Source organism: Oratosquilla oratoria, chromosome 11 (genome assembly GCF_046742065.1).
Source record: "Oratosquilla oratoria isolate Oo_2021 chromosome 11, ASM4674206v1, whole genome shotgun sequence".
In the NCBI taxonomy this organism is placed as follows: Eukaryota; Metazoa; Arthropoda; class Malacostraca; order Stomatopoda; family Squillidae; genus Oratosquilla; species Oratosquilla oratoria.
In genome coordinates this window covers 49,324,332-49,341,303 of record NC_134787.1, presented here as the reverse complement: position 1 = coordinate 49,341,303, position 16,972 = coordinate 49,324,332, and the positions used below count along the sequence as shown (strand labels likewise).

The 16,972-nt window shown below is 44.4% G+C and overlaps 1 protein-coding gene across 6 annotated transcripts in view; it reads left to right on the top strand.

The window, feature by feature from the left end:
* poe (E3 ubiquitin-protein ligase-like protein poe) overlaps positions 1-14,440 on the top strand; it is a 160,160-nt gene extending 145,720 nt beyond the window's left edge. For all 6 annotated transcript variants that reach the window (XM_076192838.1, XM_076192834.1, XM_076192837.1 and 3 more), the window contains exons 78-87: positions 835-1,068; positions 1,850-1,973; positions 2,544-2,701; positions 3,462-3,629; positions 5,840-6,018; positions 10,093-10,254; positions 10,524-10,682; positions 11,043-11,367; positions 12,000-12,153; positions 13,028-14,440. In XM_076192838.1, the coding sequence (XP_076048953.1) occupies positions 835-1,068; positions 1,850-1,973; positions 2,544-2,701; positions 3,462-3,629; positions 5,840-6,018; positions 10,093-10,254; positions 10,524-10,682; positions 11,043-11,367; positions 12,000-12,153; positions 13,028-13,092 (1,728 nt within the window). In that variant the 3' untranslated portion in view covers positions 13,093-14,440. The remainder of the gene's footprint in view (positions 1-834; positions 1,069-1,849; positions 1,974-2,543; positions 2,702-3,461; positions 3,630-5,839; positions 6,019-10,092; positions 10,255-10,523; positions 10,683-11,042; positions 11,368-11,999; positions 12,154-13,027) is intronic.
* Positions 14,441-16,972: the final 2,532 nt, after the last annotated feature.

Below are 16,972 nucleotides of genomic sequence, written 5' to 3'. Positions count from 1 at the left end.
CTTCCCCTTCTTCCTCCCTTTCCCACCCCTTTGCCCCTCCCCTCCTTCCCCCTCTCCCACTCCTTTACCCCCCTCCCCTCCTTCCCCCTCTCCCACGCTTTTAACCCCCTCCTCCCCCTTTGCCCCTCCCCTCCTTCCCCCTCTAAAGGTGCAAGTGATCCAAAACTGGAGTAACCAGCTACTGATACTGTTTTAGAAAAGCCAAGTGACACTGGCTTTCACCCTTACAAGGGGCAAGAAGCTCTTTGGTTTATAGCAGCAAATCCTCTGAAGAAGACCAAGTTGGTCGCAACATTAGGGCAATAAACTCTATTCCCAACACATCTTCATTTGCCCTTCCCCACCCAATTCTCTCTCAGATGTAAAAGTACATACATATACCAATGGCTTTTTTCCCCTTACAAGGGAGGTAGCCAAAGTCAAAGGCATAAATCCACTCCCACCCATTTGATCCCCAGAATGTATTACATACATATACCAAGGCTTTTTCCCCCTTACAAGGGAGGTAGCCAAAAAGGAAAAGGCATAAAATCATTCCCACCCTTTCCATTCCTGAATACACTCCACACCCCTCCACCCTCCCTCTTATCTTAGCACCTCCTGGATGACAGGTCATCCCTGCACCTTGTCCACTGCCCTAGGTCAGAAGCAGTGTCGCAAGACACAGCACATCCACAGCAAGGCCACTTCATTAAATCGGCGACCCCCCCCTCTCTGTCCTCCCATGCATAAAAGGAGAGGACGGGGAGAAATCCCTTCGGGCTGTGTCAAATTTTGCTCACACATACTACCTCACCCCCCATCCAGAATGTATTAACTCTATTTAACTCTCAGGTACGCCAACGGCTTATGCGAGTCCTGCCCTTCCTGGTGTTCTGTCACAAAGAGAAGATGGAGCTTCTTGTGGGTCACTTTAAGCCAGTCCTTAACTTTGCCAAGTTTGATGCAGAGCATTCATCAGAGGATATTGCCAAGATGGAGTCTTTCTGTGTTTTCTGTGATGGCATTGAGAGGAATGAGATTGGAAACCAGCTCAAGGACATGATTATCAGAGCAGATATAGTCAAGGTATGCACATTTTTTGTAATTGCTGACAGTTTTTGTAGTACCAAACAAGGGTGTCTAGATCAGATCCTGACAAAGTAAAACATGGAGGATTTTTGTGTGTGTGTGTGTGTGTTTGTATATGGGGGGGCCTTGGTAATTTGAGGTGTTCTGTCCCCTATGTATAATGGTTGCATCTGGGGCAATTTGAATCTGTAACCAGGCCTATTCTGTGGTGGTATTGTCTAAATGACAGTGTCCTAAATGCAGTCATCTTAGCATAATTCTTGTTTGGTGTGGGACTTGTATCGGGGGTTGTTGTATCATCAAGTGATCTTTCTTGAAGGGCTTCATTGGTCATCTAGATGTAATTGTGTCCATCTGATACTGGATAAAGGAGAAATAAGAGTAGAGGAAGAATGGATATGGTTCAAGGAGGTAGAAAGAATGCAAGGGTGCAGGTGGACAGATGCTAATAGAAGTGAAAGTAAGGAGAAGGGTAGAGTGTTTTGGGGATTTGTTGAATTTAGAAGAGGACAGAGAAGCTTTGTGGCAATGTGAGATATCAGACAAATTGCTTTGAGAGAAGAGAATAATGACACTGAGGAGATACAATGAGCTTTGAGAGAGATGAAAGTTGGTAAGGCACCAGAGTTAGATGATTGTCATGTGGAGAGCCTGACAAAGGGAGTAGTAGTTACAGTGGAATGGCTGGTGAGAAGGAAAGAAGTATGAATGTGGTAGTATTAGAGGGATCAGTTATATCTGTGTAAGTATTTATGTATGTATGTGTGTTTACTTGCAGGATGCTTTGGCATACATAGAGAACAACATTCCAGCCAGCAAGAAGTTGGTTGTGGTATTTGATGAGGAGTGGAAAGAGTTCCTTAGTAAGCCTTCTGTAAAACATATTCTAAGGTTACTAACAGGTTAGTGAATACCTTTTTGGTTTGTAATACCATACGTGTTTGTTTAAATGAATGTTGATATAGTAATCAACAGTACAGTAATTAAGGACAAATACTTTAAACTTATGAAATAGAAACCTAAATTATAGCAAAACAAAGAATCACTATCTTTACACATACTGACAGCATTATATTATGAGCTTATTCATGCATTCACAGTGGATAGACTATTTTCTCTATGCTTGTGTACACTACTCATAAAGCTTGGAAATTGAGATTATTTTGTCTACAAAACTGCAGTACCGTTATTATAACTTTCAGATTTTATACAAGAAAATTTTTATTTCTACCCCTTGATTTTTCTCTTGTTGGAGATAAATTAAGTGATGGTATCAAACTTGTGCAGTTTTATCTTAACATGCTGCGATTGACATGAAGCCATCAGATTCATCTTTCTGGGTTTGCTGAATAAAATGGTTGGAAATTTATCATGTTAAAGATTAATTTTTCCTCTAGTTACCATGTAAAGTAGAATTTTATTATGCTTGTTTTATTTCGATGTTTTAATTGATATCAATGGTGCCATTATAGGGTTGGCTAGTAAACACCGAGGGACGCAACAGGCTGTTGCTGCCACTTGCATACCAGCCATCCACCGTTTGGAACAGATCTCTTCAGATGAGCATGTGGGCTCCTTGGCTGAAAATCTCCTGGAGGCCCTGAGAGATGACCCAGCTATTGCCCAGCAGGTAATTGAGAACTGGAACAGAGGTCTCTGTCTTCAAGACCCATGCAATCCTTGACTTGTTTCTACTTAGGCATTGATTTGGACAGTACCTGAACCAGTGGGGCATGCCATAAAAAGGAGGGATGCTTTGCTTTCCCTCCTTATCAGGGGGATAGCCAAATCAAAGCATATACTTACCTTCACCCAATCACCCCTTGTCCAAAACCCATTTATTATCCCCCACCACTGCTCAGGTCATCAACAATGCAACAAGATGAAACACATTCATAGCAGGTACTGACAGCAGAAGCTTCATTACATGGTGACCCTCCCCACCTTTCCCAACCAAAAATTTACAAAGCAGACAAGAAGTGATCCCGTTGGGATGCACAAGTTCCTCATCTTTTCAGTTACTCACCACTTGCACCCGTCTCGTGCCCTTTCACTTCCCTGTCAGCAGACAATCATGTTTTGGAGCTTCCATATGGACCAGAGGCACACATCATTTGACATTAGTTGTAAATCTTCATTCATGAAAGAATGATACTTTTGTATTATTGACCCCTTGAACCTCTCCTTTACCACTTCTATGGTTACCTTTTCCTGAACCTTCAGGGATGGTGAGGGAAGGATGCTAACCTGTTGATTCCATGCATGTCATAGAAAGTAATTAAATGAGACAGTGAAGGAACTATAGATTCCACACAGTTTTACTCCATGAAAAAGTTGGATTGAAAGGAGGTATTCATGATAATAAATGCCATTGTATATTACCTCTCCAGGTTCAGGATGTTAGACGTCAGACACGTCAGGAGAAGAAGAGACGCGCAATGCTGACAAGAAAGCGTGAATTGAACAAACTTGGTCTACGTGCAAATGACAAAGAACAGATCACCTCTCAGTCAGCCTTGTTGACTCAAATGGAGGAGATTGCCGATGAGTCTGGGCTGGTAAGTAGAAAGGAGGTGGTCTGCCATAACTGTAACCCTCACAGCATGGTGGTATATTTGATAGATTTTGTGGCTGTTGCTGGTTACTTGGATCCTTTGGGCCAGATTGATCAGTCAACATGTTGCTCCAGATCTCTTGCAGGAGACTCACAGCACCCAAGTAACCAGTAACAGCCACCAGGTGGGCCCCACAGATCATCATTGGGGAAGAAATATTGTATGAAAATGGCAGTTGCCGACAATTCTTTAAAAATAAATACCATGTGAGGACAGATCCTTTATTGGTACTATGTTTTGATTTTTCAAGTACAAAGTCGTAATACACATGACTGAGATTAGGTAAGAATAATGGCAGGAGGTCATGGGAGCATAGGTTGAGAAGATGGATCAGTATTTGGAGAGGGTGTATCAGTTGTCTGGATGCAGGAAAGGTTAAGAAGATGGATCACTTGTCTGGGAGTATGACATTAGATCGCTGCTGTTGAATAAAAAAATAAAAAAAATGAGGGATGGCAGTTATCCACTAAGGATAGAAAAAAAAAAAAAAATGAAGGGAAAAATGTGTGGAGGGCAATCAGGGATAGCTTTATAAAATTTTATTGACAATTGGAAGCAAAGGAATCGGATAGGATGAGATGCTGAACATGCCTCTATTTTGTTTGTGCTGGATCCTTGGATGATGGCTGCTTCCAAGGATTTTCTTTGGATCTTATCTGACTTGTGTACCAGTTCTGCCTTTTCCCAGTCCATCAAGTGGTTTACTAATAGGGTGATCAACAAATGTAATAGACTTAGTAACCATGTAGTGAGCACTGAAACTATTGGTTGTTTTAAGAAATGGTTATACAACTTTATGAATAGGGATGGTAAGTGATAATGGACATGGAACTGCCTAGTATAAGCCTTATGGTCTCTTGCAGTCTCCTTCATTCATATGTTTTTATGTTCTAACACATGCATTAGTGGTGACATCATGGCTCCAATGACTTCCCCTCTTCCTCTTATTTAATCTGTCATGTGTATCACCACTTTGTACTTGAAAAAATCAGCAAAATGTCATACCAATAAAGGTTCCATCCTTACGTGGTGTTTATTATTTGTTCTATGAGATTGTTAGCATAGGGCAATTTAGGGTGATGCACTTAGTGTCTTCAGTGTTGTGATTGCATCTAGGGTAGTGTTATTCTGTGGTTAGACCTATGCTGTGTGCAGTGGATGGTTGCCTAAACATGGGTGTGTGTATGTGTGGTTCTGACTTGAAGAGCAGTGATTTAGATGTGAATATGTTTTTTGTGTGGAGGTATTCTATGGTACAAATGGTTGGTTGTTTTATACATCTAAGTAGTAAACTGCTGCTGCTGCTGCTTTTTTTTTTTTTTTTTTTTTTTTTTTTTTCCTCGTTCTTCTTCTTCTTCCTCTTCTTCTTCTTCTTCTTCTTCTTCCTCCTCCTCTTCTTCTTCTTCCTCCTCCTCTTCTTCTTCTTCCTCCTCCTCTTCTTCTTCTTCTTCCTCCTCTTCTTCTTCTTCTTCTTCCTCTTCTTCTTCCTCCTCTTCTTCCTCCTCTTCTTCCTCTTCTTCCTCTTCTTCTTCCTCCTCTTCTTCCTCCTCTTCTTCCTCTTCTTCCTCTTCTTCCTCCTCTTCTTCTTCCTCTTCTTCTTCCTCCTCTTCTTCTTCCTCTTCTTCCTCCTCTTCTTCCTCTTCTTCTTCCTCCTCTTCTTCCTCCTCCTCTTCTTCCTCCTCCTCTTCTTCCTCTTCTTCCTCTTCCTCTTCTTCTTCCTCTTCTTCTTCCTCCTCTTCCTTTTCTTCTTCCTCTTCTTCTCCTCCTCTCCTCCTCCTCTCCTCCTCCCCCTCCTCCTCCTCCTCAGCAGATCAGCAGACTGTGCATGTATGATATGAAATGGACAAGTGGGATTGAGTTTTCTAGCAGAGAACTGTGTACCTCTCATTTTCATTTGATATCCTATGTCGAAATTTTCTATTTCTGTGTGCAGATATATTGGGGCTAGTTTTGGTGCACACTGTTGTTACTCTTGGTACTTTAATTTGTAAAGTGTCTTTGGCCGATTGTTGGGAACCATGCTGTAGAAGGAAAGTTTAGTATGCTTCTTTTGAATAGTTTGTATAGAGTAATTAGTTTGTTGTCTATAGTCTATGCTTGCAATTATAGAAAAATTCTCTAGATTTGACGGATTTTAATGTATTCTATTCTAGGTTTGTGCAATCTGCCTTGAAGGTTACCGCTGTCAACCCCACAAGGTGTTAGCCATCTACACTTTCAGCAAACGATGTCCAATAGAAGAGTTTGAGAACAAAGCTCACAAAACCCAAGGTTACTGCACTGTCTCGCACTTCAATATTGTGCATGTAGACTGTCACCTTGCTGCTGTCAGGTAATAAATTAATAACATTTTGATAGTTCTTTATAGTTTGTGAATTATGATTATATTTTGAGAGTGAGAAATGTTGGACAGATTGAAAAAAGTGGTTACAAGAATTAGAAATAGAATGTTTGTATTTGGATTGTAAATGTGAATGGAGTGTGTTGGCAGTGCACAAAGGGAACACCTGGTGGCCATCTCATGGAATTAAACCAGCCACACGTAACTTTTATTTTCGTAACATATTATTTTAAATAATACATGTAATATGAAAATATTACTAGTTTTTAACCTCGTGTTATTCCAAAAACGCTCATTTTAAACTCGTGTAATTCAAGAAATCTCTGTACTTCCCTTCTGCCATCCTTTTAAACCTATCCCTCAGAATCCTCTCTCCCCCATAAGGACAGAGTCCACCTGGCCAGATTGTGATGCAGCCATCATCCAGCACTTCTAAACTACCAGAAGAGGCTGGATGACCACATTGCTGATAACTGTCCAGGATGCATTTCACCTCACATTAAACAACACATTATGGAAGACTGCATTGCATACAATTATACATGCCAACAACATAATATACTCTCTGTTAGGGATTTGTGGAAAACCCTGTTTCAGCCATGGTGTTCTTTTGGGAGACGGGACTTCTTTGCCAGACAGTCTTGGGAATCACAGTAACAATATATTCTTACCACTTCCATTACTCTGATCCCCTTTGGTGCTTAGGAAAGGTGGGGGTGCCAACGCTGTTCTCATGCATCTTGTAGAAAGAGACTAAATGGGACAGAGTGATTGGAATAGGGATCCCCTAATCTATTTTTTTCAGGGTAGCGAAAAGTGTAGAGGTGAGGTGGAGAGAATTGGCAGATAGGGTAGATCAGAGTACCAAGATCGTTTGGGCATATGTAAAGAATGAGAAGAAAGTCTAGCAAAATTACTGGAGGGAGAAGAAGACTAAGAATGAGGTGGATGAACAAGTGAAAGGGACAGAGCATGCAAGAGGAATTTCTGTTGAGAAAGGACATTGAAAAGATGAACATACAAATACATACATACATATACCAAGGCTTTTTCCCCCTTCCAAGGGAGGTAGCCAAAAAGGGAAAGGCATAAAAACACTCCCACCCATTTCATCCCCAAATACACTCCACACCCCTCCCACCCTTCCTCTCATCTGAGCACCTCCTGGATGACGGGTCATCCCTGCACCCCGCCCACCGCCCTGGGTCAGAAGCAGTGTCGCAAGACACAGTACATCCACAGCAAGGCCGCTTCATTTAATCGGCGACCCCCCCCTCTCCGTCCCCCTTTGCATATAAGGAGAGGACGGGGAGAAATCCCTTCGGGCTGCGTCAAAATTTACTCACACATACTACCCCACCCCCCCGCCCATTTCTCCTCATGCAGTCACAACATCATCCATATACAACCATTCTCCACTTACCTCTGTCTTCCGTCCTCTCCCTTCCTTCCTCAACAGACATTCCCCTCTTCCCCAAAGCCCCCTTCACCCCATCCATCCACCTCATCCTAGGACGTCCCCTCATGTTCACTCCCTCCACATCTGCCTTCCATACCTCTTTTACTAGTCTTTCTTCACTCATTCTTTCCATGTGTCCAAACCATCCTAATATTCTTTCATCAACCCTCTCTCCCAAATCCTTTTTCACCCCTGTTCTCCTCCTTACAAAGGAGGTAGCCAAAAAGGGAAAGGCATAAACTCATTTCCACCCATTCCATCCCTGAATACACTCCACACCCCTCCACCCTCCCTCTTATCTGAGCACCTCCTGAATGACGGGTCATCCCTGCACCTTGTCCACTGCCCTGGGTCAGAAGCAATGTCACAAGACACAGCACATCCACAGCAAGGCCGCTTCATTAAATCGGCGACACCCCCTCTCCGTCCCCCCATTGCATAAAAGGAGAGGACGTGGAGAAATCCCTTCAGGCTGCGTCAAATTTTGCTCACACATACTACCTCACCCCCCCATCCCCCGGCCCATTCCACCTCGTGCATCACAACATCCTCCATATACAACCATTCTCCATTCACCCCTGTCTTCTGTTCTCTCCTGTCCTTCCTCAACAGACATTCCCCTCTTCCCCAAAGCCCCCTTCACCCCATCCATCCACCTCATCCTAGGACGTCCCCTCATATTCACTCCCTCCACATCTGCCTTCCATACCTCTATTACTAGTCTTTCTTCACTCATTCTTTCCATGTGTCCAAACCATCCTAATATTCTTTCATCAACCCTATCTCCCAGCTCCTTTTCCACCCCAGTTCTCCTCCTCACCTCCTCATTTCTCACTCTATCTAGCCTAGTAACCCCCATCATACTTCTCAGACACCTCATCTCAAACACATTAAAACTCCTTCTCTCTTCTTCTCTTATGTTCCATGTTTCTGCCCCATACAGTGCTGTTGGCACAATCACTCCTTCATACAGTCTCCTCTTCGCATCCATTCCCAAATGTCTATTCCTCATTACACTCTTTAGTCCACCAAGGCATTTACTCACTTCTCTCAATCTACATTCTACCTCCACCTTCACTCCACCTTTTCTTGCCACATTTGCACCCAAGTATCTAAAACTATCCACTTCCTCCAGTCGCTCTCCCTTAATGCTCACTTCCAGTCTACTGCCACTTTCACCCCTTGTACATCATCACCTTACTTTTACCCACATTTATCTTTAGCTTTCTTCTATCACATACTCTCCCAAACTCTTGCCACCAACTTCCTCAATCCCTCCTCCGATCCTGCCATAAGCGCAGTGTCGTCCGCAAACAACAGCTGGCTCACCTCCCACTTTTCTCCATTTTCTTTAACCATCTCCAATCCCTTACCCACTACCCTTGCATTTACCTCTCGCACCACCCCATCCATGTATAAGTTGAACAGCCAGGGCGACATAACGCATCCTTGACAAAGTCCTACCTTTACCTCAAACCACTCACTCTCTCCATTTCTAATCCTTACACAAGCTCTACTACTCTCATAAAAACTCTTGACAGCTCCTAGAAGCTTTCCTCCTATCCCGTATATCTGCATAACCTCCCACAGTGCCTTTCTGTCTACCCTATCATAAGCCTTTTCCAGATCCATAAAGGCCCAAAGAACATCCTTCCCCTTTCCTATAGCTTTCTCACATATCTGTCTTACCACAAAGATCTGATGTACACAACCTCTACCTGTCCTAAATCCACACTGTTCCTCACCAATTACTCCTTCTGTTCCTCTCCTAATCCTCTCAATCAAGATCCTCCCATAAGCCATCCCAACTACACTTAACAAGCTAATCCCTCTGAAACTACTACATTCACACTTGTCCCCTTTTCCCTTGTAAAGAGGAACTATACAGGCACTCCTCCAGTCCTCCGGCACTCTACCCTCTCTCCAGCAAACATTAAATAACCTCACCAACCAGTCCACCATTACTGTACCTCCCTTTTTCAGACATTCTGCATGGCATCCATCCAGACCAGGTGCCTTACCTGCTTTCATCATCTTAACAACTGCCTTCACCTCATCCTTCCTTATTTCTCCTCCATTCTCCTCACTCATCACACTCAATTTCTTCATATTTCCCACTGCAGCTATCTTTCCTTCCTTTCCATAGTGGTTGTAAAAGGGCGAGAAAATGATATCTGAAGAGATATTCTTGAATGTTTATTAAGTTTCTCGAGTGGGTGTTTGTGAGAGGGGTTGCCATATAGTGTAGCAGTGGGGGTAAACCAGCTCTGGGTGTCGGACCTTGCTGTGGAAGTGCTGCCTTGTTGCAGTGCCTTTGACTTAAGCAGAGTGACAGGGGACTGGGATGATCATCCACAAGGTGCTAATATGGGAAGGACAACAAATTGGTTTTGTATGGGTGTATGCTTTGACTTTACTAGGGGGATAGGGCCTATTAGTGTATGTTCTGAAATTTGAGAAATCTCTAGAATGAAGCATTTTGTTTACTGGTGTGATGTGGTTTGGTAGTGAACGAAGGAAAGTATATGCGTGTATGTATATATATAACATGTTTTTTGTTCTACATCATGCACACAATAAACATGCTTGCACTTTTGAATTGGCAGATCATCTCGTAGCAGAGACGAATGGGATAGTGCAGCTCTCCATAATGCCAACACCCGTGCAAATGGTCTTCTTCCACTTTGGGGACCACAGGTTCCAGAATCTGCATTTGCCTCCTGTTTGGCCCGTCACAACACTTATGTACAGGATTGTACCACCCATAGGTAATGTCTCAATTCAGTTTGGGACTTTGACGCTTGTTTAAAAGAACATATGGATAGAATTGTGTATCAATATACCAATGAGTATCACTATATAGGGCATGCCCAATACCTCTCTTGTAAGGGGGAAGACCCTTATAAGAGAGGTATTGAGCACACTCATTCACTTCCCCATTGTTATAAGGGTGAAGAAGCCCATGGTATGTAGATATAGATTATTATTTTTATGAAGGTGATAAGTATTGTTTCTTATTTACTTTCTTAAATTCTAGGGACATAAGCTATGCTTCAACCTTACATGACCTGAAGCTTTTGCTGCTACGTTTTGCTCTGGAGAAGTCTTTCAGTGATGACTCTGGAGGTGGAGGACCTCAATCCAACCTCAATCTCATTCCATACATATTACACATGGCTCTCTATGTTATCAACACGTAAGCCATCATTTATTTTGTTTTGGTATAGACCAGTAAGATTGATGTATGGATGAACTCTAGGGTGGCATTGTACACTGTTCCAATTATTTCCAATATTTCATTGTGAAGTAACCAAATATAGCATCAAGGTAAAGACTGTTGAACAAAAGAATGTGTGATCATTCTCTATGCATATATGTATGACTGCAGGTTTGTTAATGTTTGTCCAGTTTATTTTGTATAATACTGATATGTTTGACTTCAATTTAGAAGTGGACAAGGATGTATGAGGAGATAGTTATTTCACAGCAGTTCAAGAGTTCTACAATTGACATGGATACATATTAATTTATTTTTTGTAACTGTTCATAATTATAGAACAAGGTCAGCAAGCCGAGAAGAACTGAAAGTGCAGACATTCCTCGAGATGACACCAGACCGCTGGCTTGAAGGAGTGTATGACTGTGAAGGCCCCTTCTTCTTGGCTGTTACTGCCATGGCCGTTATGCCATCCACATCTTGGTCATCCCATCGAATCACTTTCCTCCAACGTCTCTTAGCTACTGTCCATGCTCGTGCTGTCTCTCCCCAGCCTCCCTCAGGAGGGACTGTTACAGACAAGACTGTGAAAGACTGGACCGTGTATAAAAGTGCAGCCATCTTCTGGTCATTAGTAGATGCTGTATTCAAAATTATGTTTAAGGTAGGTGTTTGGCATATGCTTATTATTAAGGTTGTTGTGTGTCAGTGTCTTACTATGGAGACTGGTCTGAAAGGTAAAAGTTTATGCTTAGAAGATTTATTAATTCATCTGTACAATAGTCAAGTGGATAAAGGATGTAAATTACTAGAGATGATATCATTAGACATGAACAAGGCATTCAATCAAATATATGGACCAAATGTATTGGCTGTTGTTGGCTACCCCCCAGCAAGAGAGATCTGGGGAAATAAAGTGATTGGCCATTGTACCAGTTGTCCCACTTGTGTCCCACTTCTTATTTATCCTGGGGATTGTGTTGTGGGAGATGAGGCTAGTACTACCCACAGGAGTGTCATAAAAAGTAACTAAATGGGGAACAATGTGGGGACAAGAGGAACCTCTAGCCTACACCCACCCACACACCCCAACCCAGTTAGGGGAATAATGTTTTGACTCAACCACCCTCCATGTAAAGGAAATTGATGGCTTTGTATATATACATGTGTTTGATAACCACCCTTCATGTAAAGGAAATTGATGGTTTTGTATATATACATGTGTTTGATAAGCAAGTACAAGTATTTTGTTACAAGAAAGTGTTTGTGTAATACATTCTAATTTGATATTTACAGAAAGCTCCAGTGGAAGGGGATTGGAGTACAAATCTAGCAGAGTTCATCCGTCATAATGATCAAAGTCTGGTGGAGGCCTCTTCTAAGATACTGACAATGTACCAACAAGACCTCCTACCATCAACCTCCTTTTCTGAATTCTGTGATGTGACAGGTACTCTCACTAGGAGTATTGGATTTTTTCCAGTCTTTTTTCTTCGTTGATGCATTAGTGGGTCGTGTAGGAAGAATGATAATATTGTCTGTTTAGATTTCTTTGCATATTCTGTATAATTGTATTATTTCTGTATGTAACACTGCTTCTGACCCAGGGCGGTGGACAGGGTGCGGGGGTGGCCCGTCATTCGGGAGGTGCTAGGATGGGAGGGGTGTGGAGTGTATTCAGGGATGGAATGGGTGGGAATAATTTTATGCCTTTTTCTTTTTGGCTACCCCCCTTGTAAGGGGGAAAAAGCCTTGGTATATGTATGTATGTATATGTATTTCTGTATGTGCTGTCTTGCTGTGTTGTTATCAACCCAAGCAATGGGCAGGAGGCAGGAATGGCCCTTCACAAACAGCTAAGATAATACATACATATACCAAAGGCTTTTACCCTCTACACAGGGGGTAGCCAAAAAGAAAAAGGCATAGAAACCACTCCCACCCATTCCATTTCCTATATATTCCATTCCCCTCCACCCTCTTCCCTCCCTCTTATCTTGGCATCTCCTGATTGACGGGTCATCCCTGCATCCTGTCCACTGCCCTGGGTCAGAAGCAGTGTCACAAGACACAGCACATCCACAGCAAGGCCGCTTCATAAATTCGGCGACCCCCCCCCCCTCTCTGTCCCCCCCATGCAGAAAAGTAGAAGACAGGGAGAAACAAATAGGTGTTGGATGGGTGGGGGTCTAGCTAACTTCCTTATAAGGGGGGCCTTTTGGTATAGTGATAAATGAATACACAGGAGAGAAGTATGTAAACTGTTACATAAGATTTTGTGTAATTTATTTTTCAAATGTTATAAATTTTGCCCATTATTGCAGGTCTCTTGGGAGACATTGAAAACCCTGATGAATTCCTGAGCAGGCTACTACAGAGCCTTCCATAGGGCCGGGTGACTGCTGGCAGCTGGGGGCGTGCTCAGTTCTGCACACTCTGGCAAGAGCAAAGGACCAAGTTTTGGATCTGCAGAAGCCTTTTCTGCTTTAAGAAGAATTAATTGAAAAAATATTTCAATCTATGTTCACTACCTTGTTTCCTTTGGATTTGTTGATGTATGCTTTTTAGTTCCCTTGTAGGATTGTTGTGGTTTTTATTTTTGTCTCATTGGGTATTTGGTATCATAAGAGGGAGGCTGATTATATTTTGTATGATTTGAATGTGAAATCCTTATGTAGTACATGATAACATAGCTGTACTAATTCACATGCAAAAGTCAGTTTTCTGCAAGTTGTGTTCAGTCAGATGAGTTGGTCCTTATGAAATGATCATACAGTTTGCACGTGGTTAGTCTTCACATACTGCCACAAAACTGCTTAGTGCAGGTACATGCACTAGAAAGTAAGGGCCCAACATGTTTACATATATGCACATAGAAATGGAGCTTATCAAGACTTTTAGGTCCTCAGTCACCAGGACTACCTCCCTGCAGCCTATCATACCTTATTGATAAACCTCACAAGACTGTAATTCCCTTTTCCTGAGTTTTATATGAATTGCCTCCATTTTCATCTAGAATTTGTATATTGTATGCCAAACTGTTATGTATATAAAGTATATGAATTATGTATTTTTCAGTTCTGAATTATTGCAATACAGCTCATTTTATTTATTACAGGAAGGGGAAAGATGTGATGTGGTGAGTTTTATTAATATGGCTAATTATCACCTACAGAAGGAGACCCAATACTCAAAGGAATCTTATCCACGCTCACAGGTGCTCCACCTGTGTCAGATACATCATAGGACACTTGTGCTCTAAATATCATTTCATATTTGGTGTGATACCTTGGGGGTTTCTCCTGAGCACTTGTTCCTTTACATTTACTTGTGGCTCAATTACTTTAATTGCACCAACTTTACAAACTGTTGCAGTTTATGCAGATAGATCAGTTAGTGGGGGGGGGGCAGTCTGGTAAATGACCACTGGGTCAGTAAGAGAGCAGTCAAACAGACCATTTGGTTCATGACTAGTGTAGCTAGTCTTCAGTGTTTATCTCCAGACAGCTTTCCTGTTTGCAGCAATTTGGTATATGATCATAGTTTGCCGCAGATCAGTAAGCTTCTTGTTTTTCTCAGATGACAAATAGTCACTACATTTAGTCATCCTCATGTGGCATAGGCAATGTTATGCATTTTGCATTGTCTCACTATTAAGCCTCAATGTCAGTAATCACCTTATATATCAGTTATTATGTACCTAATATTGCTTAAAGTATATTAAAAGTATGAAAATATATTTGGTTTGCTTTTCCTCAGAAATACCTGGAACATAAGAGAGGAATAGTTTAAAGGTTTTTGAGATATAATACCTGAAGTATGGTAGGGATTACTAGGCTGGATAGAGTGAGAAATGTGGTGAGGAGGAGAGCAGGGGTGGAAAAGGAGTTGGGAGGTAGGGTTGATGAAAGTATTATGATGGGTAGGACCGTAGGACACATGGAAAGGATGGGTGAAGAAAGAACAAGTGTGAAAGGCAGAGGTGGATGAAGTGAACATGAGGGGGTAACAGAGGATGAGATGGATGGATGGGGTAAAAGGGGGCATTGAGCAAGAGGGGGATGTCTGTTGAGGAAGGAAGGGAGAAGACAAAAGATAGGAATGAGTGAAGAATGGTGTATGGATGATGGGATGCATGGATGGGAGTGGTTGTGTGAATAATGTTGACAGCCTGAAGGGTTCTCCCCATCTTCTATTATACACAAGGGGATGGGGGGGGGGGTCGACAATTAAATGAAGTGGCCTTGCTATGGATGTGCTGTATCTTGCTGCATTGCTTATGACTCAGGACAATAATGGGCAAGATACAAGATGACCAATCATCCAGGAGGTGCCAAGAAAAAAGGGAGGGAGGGGTGGTGAATGGGAGTGGATTGTCACCGTTGTAGGGGGGGAAATGCCCTTGGTATAAGTGTTTGTTCCGAAGAATACAAACTCTTCAGTACTCCTTACACTAGGATACTCTCGCGTAGCGCGAATATTTCTACTGTGAAATTAAAATCCTCACTGTGGGTCTGGGCAACGCTTATCCTCAGTAAGGGGCCCCATTGGGGCAAGGGGGGGGGGCCCTTGCCCTCCACCACAAGTCTCGCACACTATAACCATTCTCTTCGCAGTAGTGACCGCGTTAACATCTCTCTACTATACATGTTTAGTTTTTATCGGTTTCCCCCTTAATGGGGGGGGGGGGCAAAGAGCCCCTTAGTCTCTTCTACTCAGGAATCCCGCAGTACGCACAACACCCACCGTAGGAAGAGCCGGGTGATCAACGGTGACCTTTCCATGCCCTTTGCTCACAGGGACAGAGATCAGGGACGAGGTTGCAGACGCGGTGTTTCTCGCTGACCGGACAGGCGCCAGCTACGACGGCGACGACGTCCACAGTACGAGGGCAGGGGAGATGGCTTCCCCCCTCACCCGACACAAAGAGAAGGCATGCTACGTCGGCGGAGGACGCGGGCAGTTGTCTCCCCCCTCCTAAGCGTAGTAAACGGAAAGGTTGTACAATAGCCGCCCCGAGTCAGTCTCAGGCCAATTGTCTCCTGTTCCTTCCCACAGGGTGGTTAGCTTCGACGGGCACGCGCCTCTGGCCCCCGCGAACCCCCCCCCGGGTACGAGATTTTTCCCGGATGCGTCCGCCGGCCCCGCGACGCTGCCGGCGGCTCCGCCCCCCCACGGACAAAGGAGCCGAGTTCGGAGATTCGGAGCGCGTCGGCCTCTTTTCCTCCTCGGGTGGCCCCCACATCCACCTTCCACCCGTCGTCAGACGAGCCGGGTCATCGCCGGAACCCTTTCTATGCCCGGTGGGCAGGAAGCCCGAGATGTTACCACGCGCGCGTTCGTCGTGGGTGACTCGGCTTCGTCCAGAGGAGGCAGTCTCCCCTTGGCGTCTCCCGGACCATCCGCACCCAGGCGGGACTCATCAAGCGGACATTCCCCGGACCTCCTCCCCACTCTCTGTTCACTCGTCACTACGTTGAAGGAACAGATGGAGGCCCAACGGGAATTTTTCCGCGCTTCTCAAGCGCGGTTCGTGCACCGCACGGAAGCTCGTGAGGAGTCACCGCCCCCAAGGGCCCCCCTCGACCATCTTCCACTTGCTCGGCCCCCCTCTGTACCCATCAGTGACAGGGATGGTAGCGTGAGGTTCCTCTCTGCCCGTGCCGACCCCTCCTACGCCGACGACGATGTCCACAGCTCCGTAGGGGGGGGGGGGGCACGCTCCCGTTTCCCAGTCGGAATCCTCGATGGTGGTCCCACCTTCCTTCTCGGACGTCCTCGCGAGGGTTCGGAGGGCGAATCGACTGGGCCACCCGAACGAAGAGGAAGCCACATTCGAGTCTGACATCTTCAGGACGGCCAACTCTCAAAGCCCAGCCTCCTCCCCTCCACCTTCCATGGAGTACGCAGACGGCGAGAGCCATGGCCCAGGCCTCCGACGCTCTCGCAACAAGGACGACCGAGAAGACGCGTTGGCTTCCGGTCCCATTGGAACACCAGAAGCGCTTCTACACCCCATCGGGGTCAACCCTCGGAGCAGCCTCGATCCCGGCGAGGTTACCAGAGCTGGTTAGGCGGACGCCGAGTCGCTGCGCAGACGAAACGTCCTCCTCTCTGGCAGGGAAGTCAGCGACCACCTTCAATCACTGGCTCTGTCCCTGGCGGTGAACTCCTGGCTAGAACGCCTCCTTGCCTCGGCGTGGGAGTTCTTACCCTCACTACAACCCCAGGAAGAATGCGACCTCTAGGCTTTTTGGCAAGCGCGAGCA